This window comes from Stegodyphus dumicola, chromosome 5 (assembly GCF_044657685.1).
Source record: "Stegodyphus dumicola isolate Sdum_Otavi_A_Nest chromosome 5, ASM4465768v1".
In the NCBI taxonomy this organism is placed as follows: domain Eukaryota; kingdom Metazoa; phylum Arthropoda; class Arachnida; order Araneae; family Eresidae; genus Stegodyphus; species Stegodyphus dumicola.
The window spans coordinates 146,454,540-146,475,633 of NC_140772.1; the positions used below are offsets into that span (position 1 = coordinate 146,454,540).

The 21,094-nt window shown below is 32.3% G+C and overlaps 1 protein-coding gene across 7 annotated transcripts in view; it reads left to right on the forward strand.

Annotated features, from left to right (window-relative positions):
• Positions 1–21,094, forward strand: part of LOC118204247 (serine/threonine-protein phosphatase 6 regulatory subunit 3-like) — a 135,954-nt gene that overhangs the window by 77,614 nt on the left and 37,246 nt on the right. For all 7 annotated transcript variants that reach the window (XM_085817157.1, XM_085817152.1, XM_085817156.1 and 4 more), the window contains 2 exons: positions 5,387–5,445; positions 9,340–9,458. In XM_085817157.1, the coding sequence (XP_085673283.1) occupies positions 5,387–5,445; positions 9,340–9,458 (178 nt within the window). The remainder of the gene's footprint in view (positions 1–5,386; positions 5,446–9,339; positions 9,459–21,094) is intronic.

The window sequence follows — 21,094 nt, forward strand, 5'->3', positions numbered from 1 at the left end:
TGTACACAGGTGATTTTCCTTCCATTATTTCGTCAAGGAAATGTAATACATTTGCGATGTTTTCTGTTTGTTTTCTAATTTTTTCGATTTTGTATGGTATAAGGGCTGGTGTTCTTAAACATGTGCATACACAAAAACACAAGGATGATGCCAATTGTATAAAAAAAAAAGCTGAAGAATTAAATTCTTCTGTGAAAGCAAAGGACCAAAATGTAATTAATGCAGAATGCCTGTTCTCTACCTTTTTACTGAAGGGCACCTTGCCATTGAATACATTGGATCATACTACAGCTTTATTTAGAAAATTGTTTCCAGATAACAAAACTGCTAAGAAATACTAGAGTTCAAAGACAAAAACAGCTGCAATTGGTAAGAAATGGGTTTGAAAAATAAATCTTCAGCTACTGATTCCATTATCACAGCTCCATTCTGCCCTACTGATGCAAATATGTGTTTGATTGTTTTTTCTTTTTTTAATCCAGGCTCTTAAGAAACTGGATGTAGTTTACTTTATGCCCCCCTCTTCAGAAAGACATCTAATTGTTAAATCTCTAAAATTAAATTAGCACATCTAATTGTTAAATCTCTAAAAGAAAATTCAGTTGCTCTGGATTATTGTTTAGCACTGGGGACCAACAATGCACCATTAATGGTAAATTGGGCACTGGTGTTGCAGTCATCATAAAGAAAGAAAGTTCATATTTCCAAATTATGAGGTATACCTATCACATCTTAAATTTAGCAATTGCAAAAGGGCCAACTCTTTTACCAATAAATGTGGATGAACACATTGTTTTATTATTATCTTGAATTCTAAAAGGAAGGAAATATTGAAACAATTCCAACAGTTGCTTAATACTGAAGTAAAAAAATGTTTGAAATATATATGTACATGCTGGTTATCTGTAGAGAAATGCTTATTTGGAATCCTCGACCAGTGAAACTATATGCGTTTAAGAATTAGTAAATAACTATACTTTCAAACATTAATTAGTTACTATTTAAAGTTAATTCATTGTGAAAAATGTAATTTTGTTCTGTGTCTTTTTATCATTAAAAATATTTTGGTTGTTTAGAAAATTCTCTTGATTTCTTTAAGAAAATCTCCTGATTTTTGTTTGCCGTAGGTTGGCAAGTATGCAATGCTAACTTCCGTAAAAATTTGATGTTAAGCACCATGCCCTGTGTGAAAATTCAGATATGGCAATGTGCATCTTGCATCGTTGTTTTAGTGGGGCTACTGTAAGAATTAGCATTATGCATATATAATGAGAGGCTAAAAACCAAGTAGAATTCCTTGCGAGTGCCTCCCTCCTCTCTCTCTCTCTTTTTTTTTTTTTTTTCCTTTAAAGTTTTAGAGTAAACTACATGTTATAAATATTTATATATTTAAGATAAAAACTGCTAATATTTGATCACCAATATATTGATTTTTGTTACCGACTGGCATTTTCGAGAAAATTTCGTTCACCGGCTTGAGCCATTTCATTTTTTTCACTTTGCTGTTTAGTTAATGATTTTAATCCAATCCTACCTAACATTTTTTAAATCTTTATTATCCTAAGTTTCCATTTTCGTTATTATTTCTACTAACAGAGTGTGCTACTCTCTTGTCTATTGACTTCCTTAAGGTATAAATATGTTCGTAGCTTAGTTTTTCAGTTGCAGGTTTCTTTCTTTGCTCCTGATCTAGAGGGTCTTAGTTCGCCCTCGAAATCGATAGAGTTTCTATGCTAAAATTCTATGCCTAACTCTGGATGTTGCTTCACTTTTATCACCACTATATCTTTGGATAAGGTATATTAGTGTTTTCCTTCTGTTACACTTGGAAAAGCTTACCGTAATTTCCGGAAGAAACACTGTGGCGTTTATGTGTTTAAAACTTAAATTTTCAGCGGGTGCGGCATTTCTAGCCATGCGGCGTTTAGGTGCAGAAAAAATAAAATATTTCCTATCATGGTCATTGTACATAGTTTGGATGTCCTTGTCATTGTACATAGACTGATGCTGTTCCCACACAAAAGACCACTCAGTTGCTTTTTGCGAACATTATTTTGTTTACATTCTTTCCCTTGAATGCAGCAACATGCCTTATTCACCCTAAACAGGATCTCAGAACAATAACATTCTTCCCCCTTTCAAATCAACATTCTCATCAGTTTGAATAGTCTCTCTCCTCTGCCATTCGATAAATCTTCCAGGACTCATCCTCTCCTCACCCCTGCCTTTTCTGCAATGTTTTTCAAAGGCGGACAAGACTCCACCTGCCTCGCAATAACGAACTCTGACGTATTTCTCCTTTAGCATAAATCAATTTTTCTTGCATTCTGCCAGATACAGATCCCATTTTTGGGTACAAGTACTGGTTGGATAGCTTTTAAGTAAGAAGGGAGCGGAACATTTTTGAAAATGGCACCTAAATAGAACAGAAGCTATACTGCTGGTTTTAAGCTTAATGTAATTTCACGTGCCGCAAATGGTGACAAGCTAAAGCCGATGATCATTTTTAAACGAAAGACTATTCCGAAGGGAGATTTTCCTAATGACGTAATTATTTGTGCAAACGAGAACAGCTAGATGTGTAAAACAATCATGCACGAGTGACTACAAAAAGTTTGCCAGTGTTGTAAAGGATCTTTTTTCTAACCAAAAGGGTTATTGATAATGAATTCCATGCATGCTCATTTACTTGAGTCAGTGAAAACCAGATGTCAAAAATTGTCTACGGCCGTAGCAATAATTCCTGGTGGTTTGACAAAAATCTTACAACCATTAGATTTGTCAGGTAATAAATCCTTGAAAGCTGAAGTCCGAAAGCGGTGGGAGTGTTGGATGAGTGAAGGATTGCATACATATGCCAAAAGCAGTAAAATGCGTGGAGCATCTTATGAAGAAGTTGCAAAGTGGGTAGGAAGTGCGTGGAAATTGGTAAAAACATCGTCAATAATAGCAGGGTTCAAAGAAGCTGAAATTATATCTTAGATAAAGAGACTGTAAACCAAGAGGATGAGTGTGACGATCTGGAAGACTTGAACTTAGATCAGGATTTACTAAATCTTAATTCAGATAATGAAGAATCAGATGTTGTTGGCTTTTTATGATGTATAGTTTGCTGTAATTCCTTTTGTAAGTAAAATTTAAAATTTCCTTTTGTCATCTAAATTTAATATTTCGTTGTTGCAACATTTTTTATAATATAGTCTGAGTATTACAAATATGGACTTCTTTAGTGGGTAAACATAAGTATATACGTGAACTTAAATACATTTTCAACATTTTTTACCTTTAATTTATTTCTGAGTTATGGTTTCATTTCATGCATTTTTCTTAACTGATATATGTCATATATCAGAACTTAGGTTGACATTTCGAATCTATACGGCCCACGACGATGTCACGCACAATTTGATCTATTGCAGTGTTTACGCTGATGCAGCGTTTCTGTGTAATTTTAATTTTTTTCCCACCATTTTTCTCGAGTGCAGCGTTTACGCTGATGCGGCCTTTCTTACAGAAATTACAGTATTTCATTTTTATATATTTTATTTGTACACTAAATAATGTAACAGAAGATATTAACACAAAACATTGCATAGCAGGAAACTTAGAACAGTTCTTTAGTACTGCCATTCAAACTGGAAATTTTTACTGCAGCTACTCATGTCGTAATAATATTGTTGCCACTCAATTTTATGTAAATAATTAAATAAAAATTGCCCTTTAACAAGATTTATAATTTTTGGAGCTCAATCATTTTTTTTAACATGTACAAAATTGTTTTGCCATCTTTTGTTATGTAGTTTTTTTTTAAAGAACACTGGAGCAGCATTTCCTCAATTGTTTCAGCTAATTTTATCAAATCATATAGAAAAGTACTTACTTTTGTAAAATCCCTGATTTCAATGTACATAGTTATTGAAAAGCAGTACTGTAATTTCTTATGAAATGTTATCATAAGAATCTTTATCATATTTATAAGCTAAACTTTAATGCAAGGATGAGCTTACATTGAACGTAATTAATGGTGTAAAGTTAATTCACCTACATTTAAGCAAGCGTCAGTTTTTGATTAACTGTATTTATTAACACATGCATGTAAATACATCAGATCTACTTTCTCATATATGTAGAATAGTAAATTGATGTAATTTATGTTAATTAAATTTGATGTAAATTATATTTATATGCATCCACCTCTATTTTTCGTTCATAGTACCGTAATTTCGCACGTATAGTCCGCAGACACGATTTTATATAAAAAAAATTTTAAAAATTGTCAGATAGTCCGCACCACCAGATAGTCCGCGGACTATACGTCCGAAATTACGTTTTTTTAATACGGCAATATTCCCATGCTTTTTAAACACATCCTTTTGTTTGCGCAAATTTCTCACCGCTTTCTTGTCCACTTCAAAATAACGGAGTAAAATCCTAGTATACGGTGCAGCCTTGGCGCGACTTTGAAAATTATCGCCAACACCAAAAATGATCCAAAGAACGTCTATATATATACTATACACGCATAGTATATATACTATATACATAGTATATACTATGTTTAACTATATATTTTCTTTGAATGACCCGTTAACTACTCATCGTATATGTCCCGTTTTTACTGCTCATCATAAAGTCACCAAAAGTAGTCAAATCCCGTGTGCACCGGATACTAGGATTAAACCAATAACGGCCCGCTTCTCTATTTCCATCTTTTTCAGTTTTCTCAACTACCTCTCAGCAGTAAATCTCCGGCGATGTTTCATCAACGTTAGCGAAGACGAAAGACAAAATACGAAAACAAAATACTGTGCAACGTGCTATCCTCGTGATAAGTGGTAATGAAATGTGACCTTCGACCCCACTCACTCGGTGTTGCCAAACCACGCTATAAGTAAACGAATCACGCTTTTTTTTCATACTCCAGGTACTTGCTACTATGGCTCCTAAAAATCGAGTTGACGCATCAACTACTTTTCCCCCTCCCGGCAGTTGTGCTAAAGCAGTGCGAAGGATACTTGGAATCTCACATTTTTTTTATATTTGATAATCGGCAGTTCACGACAGCGTGTTTTTTAAATTTCAACAATTTTAACCGTGAACAACCAGCGTATTATCCGCACTGGTGGATAGTCCGCAGCTTCAAAAATTCACATTTTAAACACAGATAGTCCGCGGACTATACGCGCGAAATTACGGTAATTGAAAGCAAATTTGAATGCATTGGAATTATTTTGATATGTTGCCAGTAATATTATTTCTTATGTAATTCTTTAATTAACTGACAAAAAATTTTACTTTTAAACTATATTTTAGCATTGAAACTCGATTCTTATGTGTGCTGAGTTACATGTCTGGTTTTCTGTAGGTAAATATTGTTCTGTTTCAGGTATTGACTCATTATAAAATAACAGTGAAAATACTGGACAGTTTTGAAGAATTCACAAAGTATGTGCAAGTTTTAAATATGAATATGTGGAGTAATGATAATACAAGGATGGTCTGCTATTCTTGGAACTCTCAGATTTTCTCTGAAAGATATATCTGTGAATCTGCTCATTAAAAGATTTAGCTGCTAATATTCTATAGATAAGCATTGTAAAAATTGTAAAAAATTACTAGATTTGGTGATGCAGCATTGTTTGACAACTTTCCAAATTTTTTAATCCTATTCTATGGGTCATCAGTTGATTGATTAATGCTACAAAAATGTACAATGATAAATGAATGGAGAAAAAAACGAGATATACATATTCCGTCATCAGTTTGGTTTAGTTGATTATGGCAAAGCATGCAGTACTTATTTGCCTGAGGAGAGGGATACTTTTATGGATGAATTTAATGGTAAACTGGTTCATGTCCACATTACATATGGGAAAAACCATGAAAACGCCCTTGCAGCTAATCCGTTCTCTGGGATTTGTACCCAGATTGAACTACCAGTATTCAGCAACTTTATGTTTGGCAACTGGCAACTTTATGCTTTGTGGGCTTCAGCAGCAACTTTATGCTTGGTGGGCTTCTGGCCATATCAGTGCACAAGAACTTAAATTGAAAGGTTACTTAGTACTTACTGATGGAAATTTCCTTTGAAAACTGGGACATGATGTGAAAAATTTCGAAAATGATCTTCCTCTAGAAAGATGCACTTCATGGGATATCTACCAACTTTTATGAATTTTTGTAATTTTTATAAGTGTGTGTGTGATTATGGCAAAGCCTTGAGGACTATCTAAGGGGAGGAATGCCTTCGTGGAGGACTTTCTAAGGGAAACTGGCTCGTATACACGTTACACATGGGGAAACACCCATGCAGCCAGCCCATTCGCGGAATTCGAACCTCGGACCAAACTACCAGTCTAACTTTTGTAAGAAAGTTGCAATTTAGGGAATTTTCATAAGTGCTAGTATGCATTTGGGTTAATACTGGTATTCTGCTCTTTTTAATGTACAAAAAATTTCATTCTTTTCTGAAATTTAATATTTTTGCAATGCTTCCTCAAGTTTGGCCATTTATCTACACTTCGGTGATTTGCAAATTTCATGATGATTTTTTAACAAACGTAATATTATTATGATACCATTAAAATAATGATAATGTATTCAAATTGCTTTTCTTTAAACTAATGTCAAAATAAATATTTCCATCTGTCTTGTTTTAAAATGTCTTTTATTTTGGCAAATTACATATATCAGGTTTTTAAAATTTTAATTAAGTTATTGAATGGTATAAAGCACACTTGCTGAATTACTTATAGCAAAAGGTCAATTGTCAAAGAAGTATATATTCATTCCTGATACATTATTTTCCATTTCCTGTAACAAGGGTTTTACCCCAATAATTGTTTACAAATATTCAGGTGTAAATCACTTTTCTTTAAAATTCCTTTGCAGTTTTTGGAATATTTCTCAAAAATCAGATTTTTACTCTCAAAAGAGTGTCAAATATGTAATATATATATAGTGACTGTATGTAGACTGGGGTGCAGCAAAAAATATCAGATCGGTAATTTGTATTATATCAACTGCATGAAGTGAGTTGAATTGAAAGTTTCGCATCTACAAAACTAGTTAATTTACATCAGAAAAATTCAACAGAATTTTCAAACTGATCTGATTGAACCTTTGTTTGTGACTGTTCAGTACCAGTAATACTTCTGCATTTGAAGTATTGTTCTCTTGAAAGAAATCGAATGGAAATTGGCCTGTTTTTACAATATTGAATAATTTTCGAATAAGAATTTTTCCAAATTCTGTTGTATTTGTTTTTGTTGAAAGGTTGAATCAGAGATGTAATTTTAGGAAGAAAGTTGAGAGGTGGGAAGTGTTTTCAAGAGGTATGATGTTTTGAATCAAATCTTGATTTTAAAAGAAGACTGGGTGTGTACAAGAAACAACGTTAAATTTAGAATGGTTTTGATATACTCTTGTAATAGCTATGTTTTTTATTCTTGTGTACCCATTTTTTTTGGATTTAGAAGCAGTAGTCTCTCTCTCTCTTTTTTTTTTTTTTTTTTTTTTTTTTGTGTGTGTGTGTGTGTGTGTGTGTGTACAGTAGCTTTAAATTGTCCTCTTTATTCAGAAAATAAAGATGCATGTCATTGAACTGATAGATGTAACAGAGGGTATCTAATCCATATTAAAGTTAGATTGATTTGTGGTACAATATTTGATAATGGGTTAGTTGCAAGTCTCTTATGGTAATGCCTATATCATATATGAAAATGCAGTTTACTAAATATTTTCAGTGCTCTGTTGGAATGTCATTTTCCTGCTTTCAGTGTAAAATTTTTATTTAAATTTGCTCAGCCTGGCTGAAGGTGCAACATTCCCAGCTTCAGAACATTTAGAACAGGCCTGATTTCATGTCAAAATCATGCTCATTGATTCTATACATTTTTGGCATCTTGAATTTTTTAAAATATAAGTATCTGAAATTCCTTTCCCCCCTTTTGTTTTGTTAACCAGTTTTTGGAGTTGCATCTGCTGCAGATTGTTCACCCATTAGTTGTATTTTGCAAAAACAGTTGTCTGTCCCTGCTAAAAAAATTACAGCATTTGCCTTTAAGTGGATATATAAAAGGCAGCATCTATGAAGCATAAAGAATTGAATTACAACTAAAAGCAAAGGACAAGTGGCAATGTTTTGCAAGGATCTGAGTTGAGTTGGAGTTGAGTTCTATTCCTTCGAGCGCATAACAACAAATATCGGTCTTCATTGCTTGTCGTAGCAGTTGGCTATCCTTGGCTGAACCTTCTGGATGCCAAATCTGTGGTTAGAAATTGTTGCCAAATGTCTGTGAACCACAAAAAGAATTAACCTTTAGCAATTTGGGCACTTCTATCTGACTTTGTCCTGCGTCTAGTCTCCCAGTAACTCTTCATCACAGTTTGCCTGAAGATCATTTTTACGAATTGGTTATCCCAGACTTCTTATCTCAGGTTCACAGCAAAATTTGTGGGCTTGCTTCTCACAGATGATGTGTTTCTGTTGCAGCACCACTAATTTGCATACTGCAGTTTTACTCAGCAACTCTTAATTGTCAATATATTCAAATTTTATAGAAATTGGCTTATTTTTTTAATGCAATTTTGCTATTTTTGTGATTTTTCCTCAATTTTTGAAAAACCAGTGTATTTTAAATCAATTTAAAATTCAAGCAAATGTAGATCATAAATTTGTTGAAAACATTAAAAAGTGTTTAAGTTAAAACATAAAAAGTACCGGAAGTAAAGGAATACACAAAAACTGCAAATGCTTCAACTGGACCACATATTATTAAAAAAAGGTTGATGTTAAACCTATGTAAATAGGAAGTTGAAAAATTATGATCACAATATTTTGTGATACTCTACTGCTTTAGTGATTTTCAAAAATTTTGAAATTTTTTTCAAAATGTTTTAAGATTGAAAAATCCTATATTTAATATTTTGAGATATTTAGCAGTTTATTTTTAATTGATATTCTTTTTGAATGCAGAGAATCAGCCGTATTTTTTGCAGTCTGTTCTGGACTTTAAAACTGGCAGACCTCCCTTGTTGACTTTTATCTGTTTTATTTATTTATTGTATTTTTAACCTATCAAAATTATGCTATCTGCATGCTGTTGTGTTAGAGTTAAATGAACATAACATTATATTTTTTAGGAAAGTATATTAAAAACAGTTTTGAGAATGTTTGTGGTTTTGATGTCTCATTATGTTAAATTAAAATCATTTTTATGTTGTTCATCTAAACTCAATTTAAATTGTAATTTTTCATCATTATATCTTAATTAAGTATAATTTTTCTTTGTGAGCTATGTGTATTTTAGTCCTTATTATTTCTGATTTTTCTTTTAGACCTATTCCTGGTTCTCACAGGAAAGGATACATGGGACATCTTACGAAAATTGCCAATCACATTGCTCAAAATGCTGAAAGTGGTGTGAACAGTAGCCTAATAAAAGAAAAAATAAAAGGTTTTTTTTTGTTTTGTTTTGTTTATGCAGAGTATTATTTTTTCTGTTTTATCATGTGAATCTATGGAAGTGGTACAGTCATTGAATGTTATCTGTGTTAGAACATTATCCTAAGCCAAATATGACAGATTTTTTCCTTTAGTAATTATAGAAAAGTTAGAGTATATATACTTAAAAGAATAATGTATTCGTAATTGGTAAATTCATCAGTGCATTGCTATTTTGCATTCTAAAAAGGTGCATAAGAATTAATTGCTGTATTCTCCCCTCCCTGTCAGCATTGATTACCGTATCTGACAGCATATAAGACGCACCCTTATTTAGAAGGCCACACACATGTAGATGTAGAAAAAGTTATGTGTGTCTAGACTTTTATCCGGGTTAAAAATAGCATTCAGTATTGAAAGTTAACCTGTGTCTTTCACGTATAAGATGCAGGTAACTTTTTTGAGACCAAATTTAGGAAAAAAAAGTGAGTCTTATGTGTCGTCAAATACGGTATATGTCTAAATTTCAGGGAGCATTTATGTATTAACCCCTTAATTGCCTCGGTTGTATATATACGCCTTGCTCAGCTGATGCCTTAACTGCGCTGCATGTATATATACGCCCTTCCAAAGTACTATCATTTGCTTTCCGCTGCTACCCGTAAAATTATTCACAAAGCTTTGGAATGCAACACCACAATGACCTTAACAAAGTATGCAAAGGAGGGTACTATTTCAGAAAAGTGTGGGGAGAAATTGGAGAGAGGGATGTGTCTAAAGCAGTGAAAGTAATGACTGCGTGGTATTGGCTGGTGTTGTTTGAGTAAAACATATTTTTTTTATTCTGTGTCCTCCGTTTTCATTTACTTTTGTAGTAGGTTCCAGGAATAAAGAAAGATATAACGGATGTTTCAAACCCATTTATCTTTTTTGAATTATTTTTTGATGAACTGCTCGTGCTTCATATTGTTACTGAAACTAACAGTTTTTTAGATGAGTATATGAACCAACACCTTGCAAAAATGAATTGATCGAAACTTAATTTTAGGGATCTTTTTTATTATAAAAACATTATTTTTATTATGCTTACATCTTTTTATTATACTTTTACTCAAAACATTAAATTTTGTGCATTCATTTTTTTTTCTTTTATTCTTTTTGTGAAAGTAAACAGTTTTTAGAAAATAAAACTTGCACTTATTTTCCCCCTAATAAATTGCATAACTATGCGCACCTGTGTGAGAAACCGTTGTGCTGGTATGTACGTTGGAATGAATCTTGTACGTTTTCCGCGGCAGTTAAGAGGTTATCGCAACCACCTTAGTAGAAGTTTCTGAATTTTCAGAATGTGCCAAACACTGGTAACCATGCATATAACCATTCTTCTTTCAACCATGCTCATAATCTTCATTTCAGTCAAGCAACGGCACCATTTTTATATGCATTCCTTTTTTGTTCCATTTGGTACAGTAAACCATCGAAACTTAATCATTATTTCCTATCTCGCTCATTTGCGGTTTTGCAGCTGAGGATGGTGGTTCGGTAAAACCATCAAAACTAGTCCTGTGAAATTTTGAAAATATGCTGATTTTTGTTGTTTAACTTCTGAATTAGTATTTCTAGAAGGTTGTATTAAGTGTCTGGAAGCATAAAAGATCTAATTATTTATTTTGCAGACATTCATAAATTTTATTATGCACTAATTACTGCTCAAAATAACATGTCTTGCGGAATTTGTTTGACCAACTTTGTGTATAAGAAATCTGAATGTTTATGTGTAATATGTTTTCACAAGAACAGTTTCGAAGTATGCACTGAAGCCTACTGGCTATCTATATCTACAGGATATTTCAGCAAATCAGTTACATAATTTCAGGAGAGCTAGAGCGCACCTATGACAACAGAAAATCATGTAGCAGTGCATGGTCAGATACGCTTTCCTGCCGCGGGAGTGACGACACAAATCACACGGAAATAAGAAGACAAACAGGGTGAGAAAACATGTTAATTATGCTTAGTACAGCGGAAATAAAGAAATAAGAACAAAAGGTCCGTGACACTTAACCGACACTAGTTAGCCAACACGGACACTTAGCCGACATGGACAGTTAGCCGACAAGACATTTAGCCAACAAGGACACGTAGCCAACCGGACATTTAGCCGACAAGGACACTTAGCCAACACAGTCAGTTAGCCAACAGGACATTTGGCCCACAAAGAGAGTTAGCCGTCAGGACTCTCTGTGTGGGGACACTTACCTGTCAAGACATTTAGTCAACAGGTTACTAAGCCAACAGTGACATTTAACTGACATGTACCCAAAAATTATTTAAACTATCAATTACAAAATTTTTCGGCTACTCCATAAGTTCAATATTTAAGTTATTTTTCTCACTTATCAGTAAAATTCATTTTTCGATTCTTATAGATCTCATATGTGCTATTAATTGTTGTGTTAATTTATCATTGTTTGATATGTATTGTGCTGTTTGGTGTGCATTGGCCAAATTGAAAAAGTGCTGAAATTTCTCGAAAATGAATAAAACAAAGCCTTAAAGAATATTTTACTTCTAAATTAAACATTATGGCTATAAACATTAACCTAAGTTAGTATTTTAAGCGAGAAGTGTGGTCAATAAAATGTTACAGAATTTTTATCTCAAGAATGCTGGCATGAACTGCAAATTATAGACGTCACAAATAATTTATACCTTTGCTTGTCTTAAAAATTCACTTTTTTAAATTGTTTTTAATAACAAAATAAAATATATTTACTAAACTAACCCTCACCAACATATGTTTCCATAAAAAGTATAATTCAAGAATAACAATAATTTTTATAACCAGGAAGGACAGGGAAAGGAAATTTCATTAGTGGGAGGAGCCAAATGATTTTGTAAGGGAAAGAATGTAACATGATGTGATGTGTAAAATAGTAATGAAACGTAAAGGTATTAAAAATTTGAAAGCATTTGGAAGAGCGAGATTGGAAAATTAATATCATTAAGTAAACAAGAAAAATTATTAATGATGTTAAAGTGTTCAAAAGAAGCCAGTTGATTAAATGAAGAAGCTTTATGGATAATTTTTTGAAGATCTAACATTAAAATGTAATTGAGTGACTGAATTACATTTTAGCTACTTAGCGTACTTAGCTAAAAAGTTCTTTTTCCTTTCAAAATTTCAATCATATTCCATGACAAGAAATTTCAGCGCTTTATCAATTTCGCCAATATACAGCAAACGGCAAGATACATACATGGACCTTATAAGAGATAGACTAAGCCAGTAGGCGGAGCGTACGTCGCCCACATGTCCGCAAGAAAGACTAGGGATGATCTGGCTTGCTTTATAACACGGAAACCTATGGCGTTTGTATCACATAACTGTTTTTAATTATTAAATGTGATACGTTGTATAAGTGATGAGATTATGAAAGTTGCAATTTTCGCAAACAAGATTTAATATATCTCATAAAAGCACTTTTTACTGCATTTTGCACGTTTTTTCCAAGTGTAATTCTTGTATAAATTTCTTTACTTTAGTAAAACGGTAAAAATTCTAAACGCAAAACTTATGAACTTATTTTTGTGTACAAATAAAGTAAAATTAAATATTACTGATAGCATATGATGCTTTGAAACAAATAAGGTAAAATTAAGCAAGATCTCGTAATTTTCTTTGATTTTATGAGCATTTTCAGGCTGTAGTTTTTAAAATTATTACAAGATAACAAGACGATCATTTATTTGATTATATGATCATTAATTATTAACATTACAACATGATTATTTATTTTAGTAATTCATAAAATTCGGAGCATAAACGTTTTTGAGTGTAACGAGGGAAAAAAGATAAACTCTGGAAGCACTCAGCAATATAATTTTATATTACGCCCAAAGGAGCGTTTTTGTATCGTTTTGCGTGTTACTTTTATTTATTAAACATCATGTTCTTCGCAAGTAAACCACATAAAATTCAATTCAAGAACAATATCACAAAATATTTGAAAATGACTTATCTTCCGCGCTGGAGATAAAAATATTATTTTCTGTACAGGGTTGCCATTGCTTGCTTTGAACTCGTTGAGTTTGTTAATCAAAACTTCGTTAAAGTTACAAAATATGAAATGGATTAAAACAAATTCGAAATTAGGCCGTCCATGTGCCCATGTTCAGGTGGAGGATTACGTTATTTAAAATTTTATGGTTCTGAATTCTGTTGTTTTTTTCCACAGTGCGAGAAAAACATGCATGCATTCATGCAGATTCTTCATTATTTAATTTCTTCAAATTTTGTTGCGTGCGTACGGGTTCGTTATAAAATGAATGCACAAGTCTGATGAAAAATGAACAAAATTTATTATTATCACAACAAAAATGCTTAAATTTTCTCAGATATTTGTGCAGTATTACAGTATCTCACAGTAGTTATCTTTTAACTACTCAAACGTTCAAGAGAACTTAATTTGAAACACCTAAAGAAAGCTAATCCGCGAATTCGCTACAATCAACAAGAGCAGTTTTCTAACTAACATCACAACAAACTGAGAGGATTTCCTCCTTTTATAAGATTATAAAATCGTGCGCGAGAATTTTCTAGTACTTTCTTGAAATCAAAAAGAGATATTTAATAAATGTTAAATGCATGCGCTCTTGTATTTTTAACTTTTCAGCTTAGCTTTCCTAATTGCGTTAAGTGTTCCTGCCCGTGAGTTGGGTCTTTAAAACTGTCGTCTGAATAGGAATTTTTGTAAGCATTTTGTGAATTTTTGTGAATAGAATCATTATAAATTTAGATACATTTAATAATTATGTTTCTTTATAGTAACGTTCACAGTTGTTTATGAATGAATCCTTCATTTCAAATACATTTATAAAGAATTTAATAAATAGTTACGTATTTTGTTGAAGGCAGATGCAGGCTTTTTGCAAGCATATGCATAAATACCCATAAAGGTTTCATATTTTTCATTTCCGGCATGTGCAAATCTTTAATTTCTGTGCATTCACAATATTTTTCAAGTAAAGTAATTTACACTAATTTTACATATACCCAAAAGTTTTACATAAAAATATGATTCATCAATTACCTTATTTTCAAGTTCTTAATAAGCTGTCTTGATGATGTGGCACGTTCACATGGTCACATCATCTTGACTGTGCATGGTATTTCCGTCGAATTTGCAAATGTATCCATCTTCTTTTCCACTCATTTGTGTGAAACTACATAATTTTAGACAGATGTGTGGTTACAAATTGAGGAAAAGTTAACTTATTGGCATATCTGTGTGTACATTTATTAATTTTGATGAGGATTGCAGCATTTAGTAGTACTTTTATTTTTAATTAACTCAAATATGTAATAAACCCAAATAAGTAAAACGTGTAAGCCCAAAGTGATTATTTTTCAGACATATAAAAATAAAATGATGAGTTTAAAATGAGCAACAGCAAAGCCTCTCTTCTAAAAAATTTTAAAAAGTACATGTTACAGTAATATGTGGATGTGAAAAAAATTTATTTTATTTAAAACATTTCGGCATTTGGAACATAAAAGTAGTGAATTCTCTATCAAGGGTATCGAAAGATGTATACAATTTTAAAGGTACCGTAAGGTATTTTTCATTCTTTAAGCATAACATTTTTGCTAAAATTTATATTTTTTGTAGTTCAACAGCTTAGAATTTTGTAAAACAAATATATAATCAGAATCGCTGTTGTTAGTTACCAAAAAATAACCAAGATGTGATTTTTGCGTAAATATCTCTAAACTATACAAATTGATATTATTCATCACACTATGAATATTTCTTTCGTGCAGAAGTGTTCTGTTTTTTTATTTGTATGGAACTGTCGTGTCGGAATACTATCAGAGTGCTGTCAAGCGAGCTTCTGTATGTAAATAAAAAACATCCCATCTGGTGACCGAAGCTTCGGAGCAGTGCTTCACTTGTAGTGCCAGTTTGGCCACTCCTTCCTTTCTTACCTCTTAGCATGAGTATCATTCGAGCAGCTGGTGTAGAGTCAGTTTTCACAGCTCCAATCAAATTGCCTTTTAGAAACGCAGGATTTGGTGACAGTATGATGAGCAATAAACCAGAGATTTATGATGATCAGTAAACGGGCCATTTTGGTGTTGGCAACAGTTTTCAAAATCGTGCCAGGGCCATATCATATACTAGGATTTTACCACAAAAATCTTTTACACCCTTTTTTCTTTCTTTTTATTAAATGCGATATTTGTCATTTTGCAGTAAAATAAAAAAATAGTAATCAGTCATCTAGCCTAACCGTTTAATATAACTATATTCACCAAAATATAGTTGATTACTGGAATTCAATTTTTAATCTTTAAGTAATTAGCTCTTTTCGTATCATTTAATGTGGCTTCTTTTTTCTAAATTTATTTATTATTAGGTAATGATACTTTACAATTTCAGGCAATTTTCTCTGGCGTACTCCTGAAACTAATTCTATCAATCTGATGACACACCATCACAAAATTTAATGCACATATTTTTTGCTTATGTATGCTGCCAAATAAATAGAAAATACATAAATTTATTTTAAAAATAACATTAAATTACTTTCTTTTCTTTTGTTTAGCTGCAAAATGTCTGCAAAAAAAGAGATTTTTTAAATCCAGATTGGGCAGATTCTAATTTCAATCTCCTATTGCATTTATAATAATAATGTTTTGGGGATATATATAAATCAGTAAAGACATAAAGTAAGAAATTCATGACTAATAAATTTCATAAAATCTTATAAATGCAAAAAAGAATTTAATCAGTGTTAAAACAAAAAATTTTTCAAACAAGTAATATCCTAATTTAAAAAAATCAATGTAATTTAAAGAAAAAAGAACATAATAGAAGAAGAATTCAATCAACTTGAATGCTACTTCACCAGAAAGAACATTGAAATCCTTGCTTTTCTGTATCCAGGATTAGCCAATGAACTATTCCAATGTATTTTAATTATAATAGTTCACCCAAAAATTCTGGCTCTTGCCCTAAGCAAGTTAAAAAACAAAGTAAAATCTAAACATATTTCAACTTGTAAGCAAAAAATACTCAATCCACAAAATTGAAAATGAAATTTAAGTAACAAAATACTTTAGTGGAAAATTCAAAATTTACCTTTAAACAAAGAGAATACCCAAAGAATTGAAAACACATGTGAAATTGCTAAATACAAACATTAAATTTACAAAATATTCAAAGAAAATCTATAATCTATGCTTTCAGCAAAACTTGTCTAAAATACTAGGCATGATTTTATTAAGATTTCTAAAAAATTGCATTATAATTATATGTCACTGTAAAAGCCCAACGTTTGGTAAATCCTAGGTTTACCGCTAAAACCTAGCTTTAACCAAAGTGGCTTGGTAAAAGTCTGAAGTATGCTTTAATATGCACTTTTACCAAGCCTTTGCAGTAAAATCTGGGAATTATCAGTGTCTTCCAATAAAAGCCCAAAACAAGGGATTTAAATTGAATCTGAGTAAACCTGACCAGGCAAATTCCATCATGACAATTTTCTATTCCTGCTTCTTCTTATTTTTGTCATTTGCAGTCTAGCTTCAGGCGAATTCAAACAAGTGTAAGTGGCTACGATATAAAATAAAAGCAGTGTGTTTCCATTTCAACATATTCTGTGTTTTTTACTTTGCTGAAAGGAAATGAGTGATGCTATGCAGAAAAGTTTTACGACATTTTGTCTGATCCTGTAAAAAATAAGCATGATAAAAGCTTTTTTATTTAACAAATGAGAAACACACTTATTTAATAAATCAAGTGAAAGAAGCAAAATCAATCCGCTCATTACAGAAGGTTGAAAACCTATGATATTCTAAATATTGGTGGGAAATATTAGAGTCATTGAGATTTTTGTATGCTGAAGACATGAAAAATGAGCAATGCCCTTGTCAGGATTTGATCTCGGACCTCTTGAATACAAAGCCATGTGTGCTACCATTGCGCCATGAAGGCACGCAGAAAGGAGTAAGCCCTTTTAATGAGCGACTGGGGATTAGGGGACCCTATTGCCAAATCCTGGTGGTGAAGAATCATCATCCACTGTCTTTTAATTCGGGTGCCACTGTAGAGTCATGTAGATTTTTTAAGCGGGAGACATGGGACATGCGCAATGCCCTCGCTGGGACTCAAACCTGGACCTCTTGAATACGCACCAGGTGTACTACCATTTCACCATGAAGGCATGCAGAAAACCAGGAGAAAATACCGTATAGACTCGCACTTTTAAAGGACGACTGGGGATTAGAGGCCCAGTCACCAAATCCTGGTGGCAAAGAATTATCATCCACCAACTTTTTTAGTTCAGGCGCCCCTGTAGAGTCATTAAGATTTCTGGAAGCCGATGTGAAAAATATGGAACCTCTTGCCAGGATTCGAACTTAGACCTGTCGCCAAGAAGATGTGCCGAGTGTGCTACCGTTGCACTATGAAGGCATGCTGGAAGGGGGGGAGAAAATACCGTATAATATAAAATTAATTTTAGTATATAAAGATCATCTTACAAAATTTGATGTACTCTGAAGTCTGCACGGTTGAACAGCTGGTGAACAGTAACGTATCACTTTCTGAATATTTTCGCAACTTTTGGAGCCCCGAACATTCTTCATTCTGACAATGGGAGGGAATTTTGGAACCAAATCATAAACAATTTATGTGAGATATGGAGTGATAAAAAATAATTCACGGTAAGCCAACATGCAGTCAATCACAAGGTCCTGTCGAACAGAAGAACCAAGACGTTGAGAGCATGCTGTCAACGTGGATGGAAACAAATAAGACAGAAAAGTAGTTTGAAAGATTAAAACTTGTTCAAGCTATGAATAACAAGGCATATCACGAGGAAATGATATGTTCACCTTACATAGTTATGTATGGTTGTCCTATGAGGCTGGGACTTGCTGACTCAGTTTTCCCATATAATTTGGTTAGTAACATGGCCACTGAAGAGGGTTTAATAAAAAATTAATAAGATGAAGATGCTAATCTGGAATAAACAGTTGATTTAGAATCACAAGATAATAATAATGTGCCTGTGTACGGGTTCGTTATGAATTGAATGCACAAGTCCAATGAAAAATAAATAAAATTTATAAGTGTCATAATAAATTCCGGCTTAGCTTTCTCTTAATATTCGTCACGGGCTGCTCTGCACGGAGAATAAAACAATTTAATTTAAAATTCTACTAGCATTAGCTATTTAACCCTTTGCGACACGCATATTTAAAATATATTTTAATCTTTAAAAAAGTTCCTTAGAATAAGTCAGATGGACTTACTTAATTGCCTTTAAGGCTTGAAAAAAATTCTGCGCTTTTATTTTTTACGGGGAAAGGTGGGATACCGTTTGTCCCACCATGCAACTAGCACATGTCTTATAGCATATTGGTGTATAGCAGGAAAAAATCATATGTGGAATGAATAAACAAATAAAGTGTGCATTCTAAAATATTCACAATAAACACATTAAAATGCATTTTGTACTTATTGCATATATGCATGACTTGTAAAATTTTGCATATATATATTTAATATTTTTAAATTTTAGGAACAAAAGAAAATATTTTCTTGAATATTACTTTAAGATTAAAATTTGATGCTCGTACATATGATACTAAATACTAAAATTGGTACTTGATTTGAAAACATTTATATATGATTAAAATTGAAAAAAAGTCATTTTTCATGAAACTTTGAAAAACATGTTGTTTCATTCTTTTGTAAGCATAGAGGCACTTCACATGTTTCACACATCCAAAATGTTCATCGTTTTTCTTTCGATGTGCTGCAATATGCACATCTTCTCCTGCTCATTCTCTTTGGTGATTTTTGGTGTGTGACTTACATTTTTTAGTCTCTTTTCTGGATGTACGAACGGGTTTTTAGTTTTTATTTGAAATGGGGATTTCAGTTTTCTTTTCTGCTCTTTCTTGCCTGCAAGTGCCATTAGACCTTCTATAACTGAGAGAAGAAAATCTTTCATTGTTTTTACATCATGGTCGGGTTCACGAACAAACTTAAGTAGAATAAATGCGTTTACTATACTCGCATCTAGAAAGTAAAAAAAAAATCGTGCCACCATTTCTTGCTTTTGCAGTCTATTTCATATAGTCCTTTCAGTTGACATATCCCATGTTCTTATTGTATGAAATAATGCTGTTTGGGCACAGTATTTTTTTGTTTTTCCATCTCATTCTTTTCTATTAATTTCTTTCATTTCAGTTGCTTTTACGGATCTTTTATCCTTCCATTTTATGCAATAAATTGAATCATCGCTAACTGAAAGGTCTATATATTCTCTTGACATAAATTTGTCTTTTAAATTTTTGGGTAGATACTTCCGATTCATATTTACAGTGCCACATGCATAGATGGGTCTGTGTCTTTAAAAAGCGAAACAAATTATAACTACTTCCCTTTCTTCTTCAGCAATAACTTAAATCTCAGTTATTCTCTGATGGATTTCAATTTCATCTGAATCAGAACTGACATCTGAAACATTTGGATAGCAATTCAGCAAAAAGATCCAAAGCTTCCTGAGTTGTTAATTTTTTTCTAGACATTTTAGCACATCAGAGCATACAACGGATGTAAAAGCACGCGCAATCACGAAAAAATTAGATGCAAAAAAGAAAAGAAAAAAATAATCGTGAGTGCTGCCATCTATTGAGCGGAAATTCGAGTGTGTGGTGGGACAAATTTTAACCCACTTATTTCAACTGCAAAATTAATGTTATAAAATATTGAATCCAATTAAGATTTTTGAAAATAAAATACCTTTGAATATTAAAAAGAATCATACATATCATAAATTGAATACCAAAATTTTTAAAATATTGAAAAATGCGAGCTACATGGATATCACTCTTGTGATCCTATTTTGAATATTTTTTGCTTATAAACTTAAGCCCTGGTATAGTAGTGACTTCTACTGAGAAAAATAATAAGTACAATAGATTATTTTTAAAAGATTAGAGAATTTCTAACGGAAATTGCTAACTGAGAAAATAAATATTAATTAGGTGGGACATATATTGACCCACCATGCCGCAAAGGGTTAAATGTCAAATCCCTAACAATAATAATAATAATACATGTGAAAAAGAATCGTGCATAACGATGAAAATAGATACGCAAGTTCAAATTTAAAAAAAAAAGAACCAGATATATGCTCTGACGGGTGCGATTATCAACAAATTTCAAAATGTGAAAGTGTTTCGAAAGAAAGAACTTAAAAAGAAGGGTTAAATGTCAAATCCCTAACAATAATAATAATAATACATGTGAAAAAGAATCGTGCATAACGATGAAAATAGATACGCAAGTTCAAATTTAAAAAAAAAAAGAACCAGATATATGCTCTGACGGGTGCGATTATCAACAAATTTCAAAATGTGAAAGTGTTTCGAAAGACAGCTATGAAAGAACTTAAAAAGAAGGGAAAGAAGGTGAAGATTGTGTCTACTAAAAACTTTATGAAACAATCTAGGAAAAATGCTAAAAGTATTTGATATTGATAGATCGAAAATGGATTCAAAATCAGTAATAGCTGTTATTACAGACATTAAAGATGATGGAGTTTTATGTTCTTGGTATTAAGTTTGGTAAT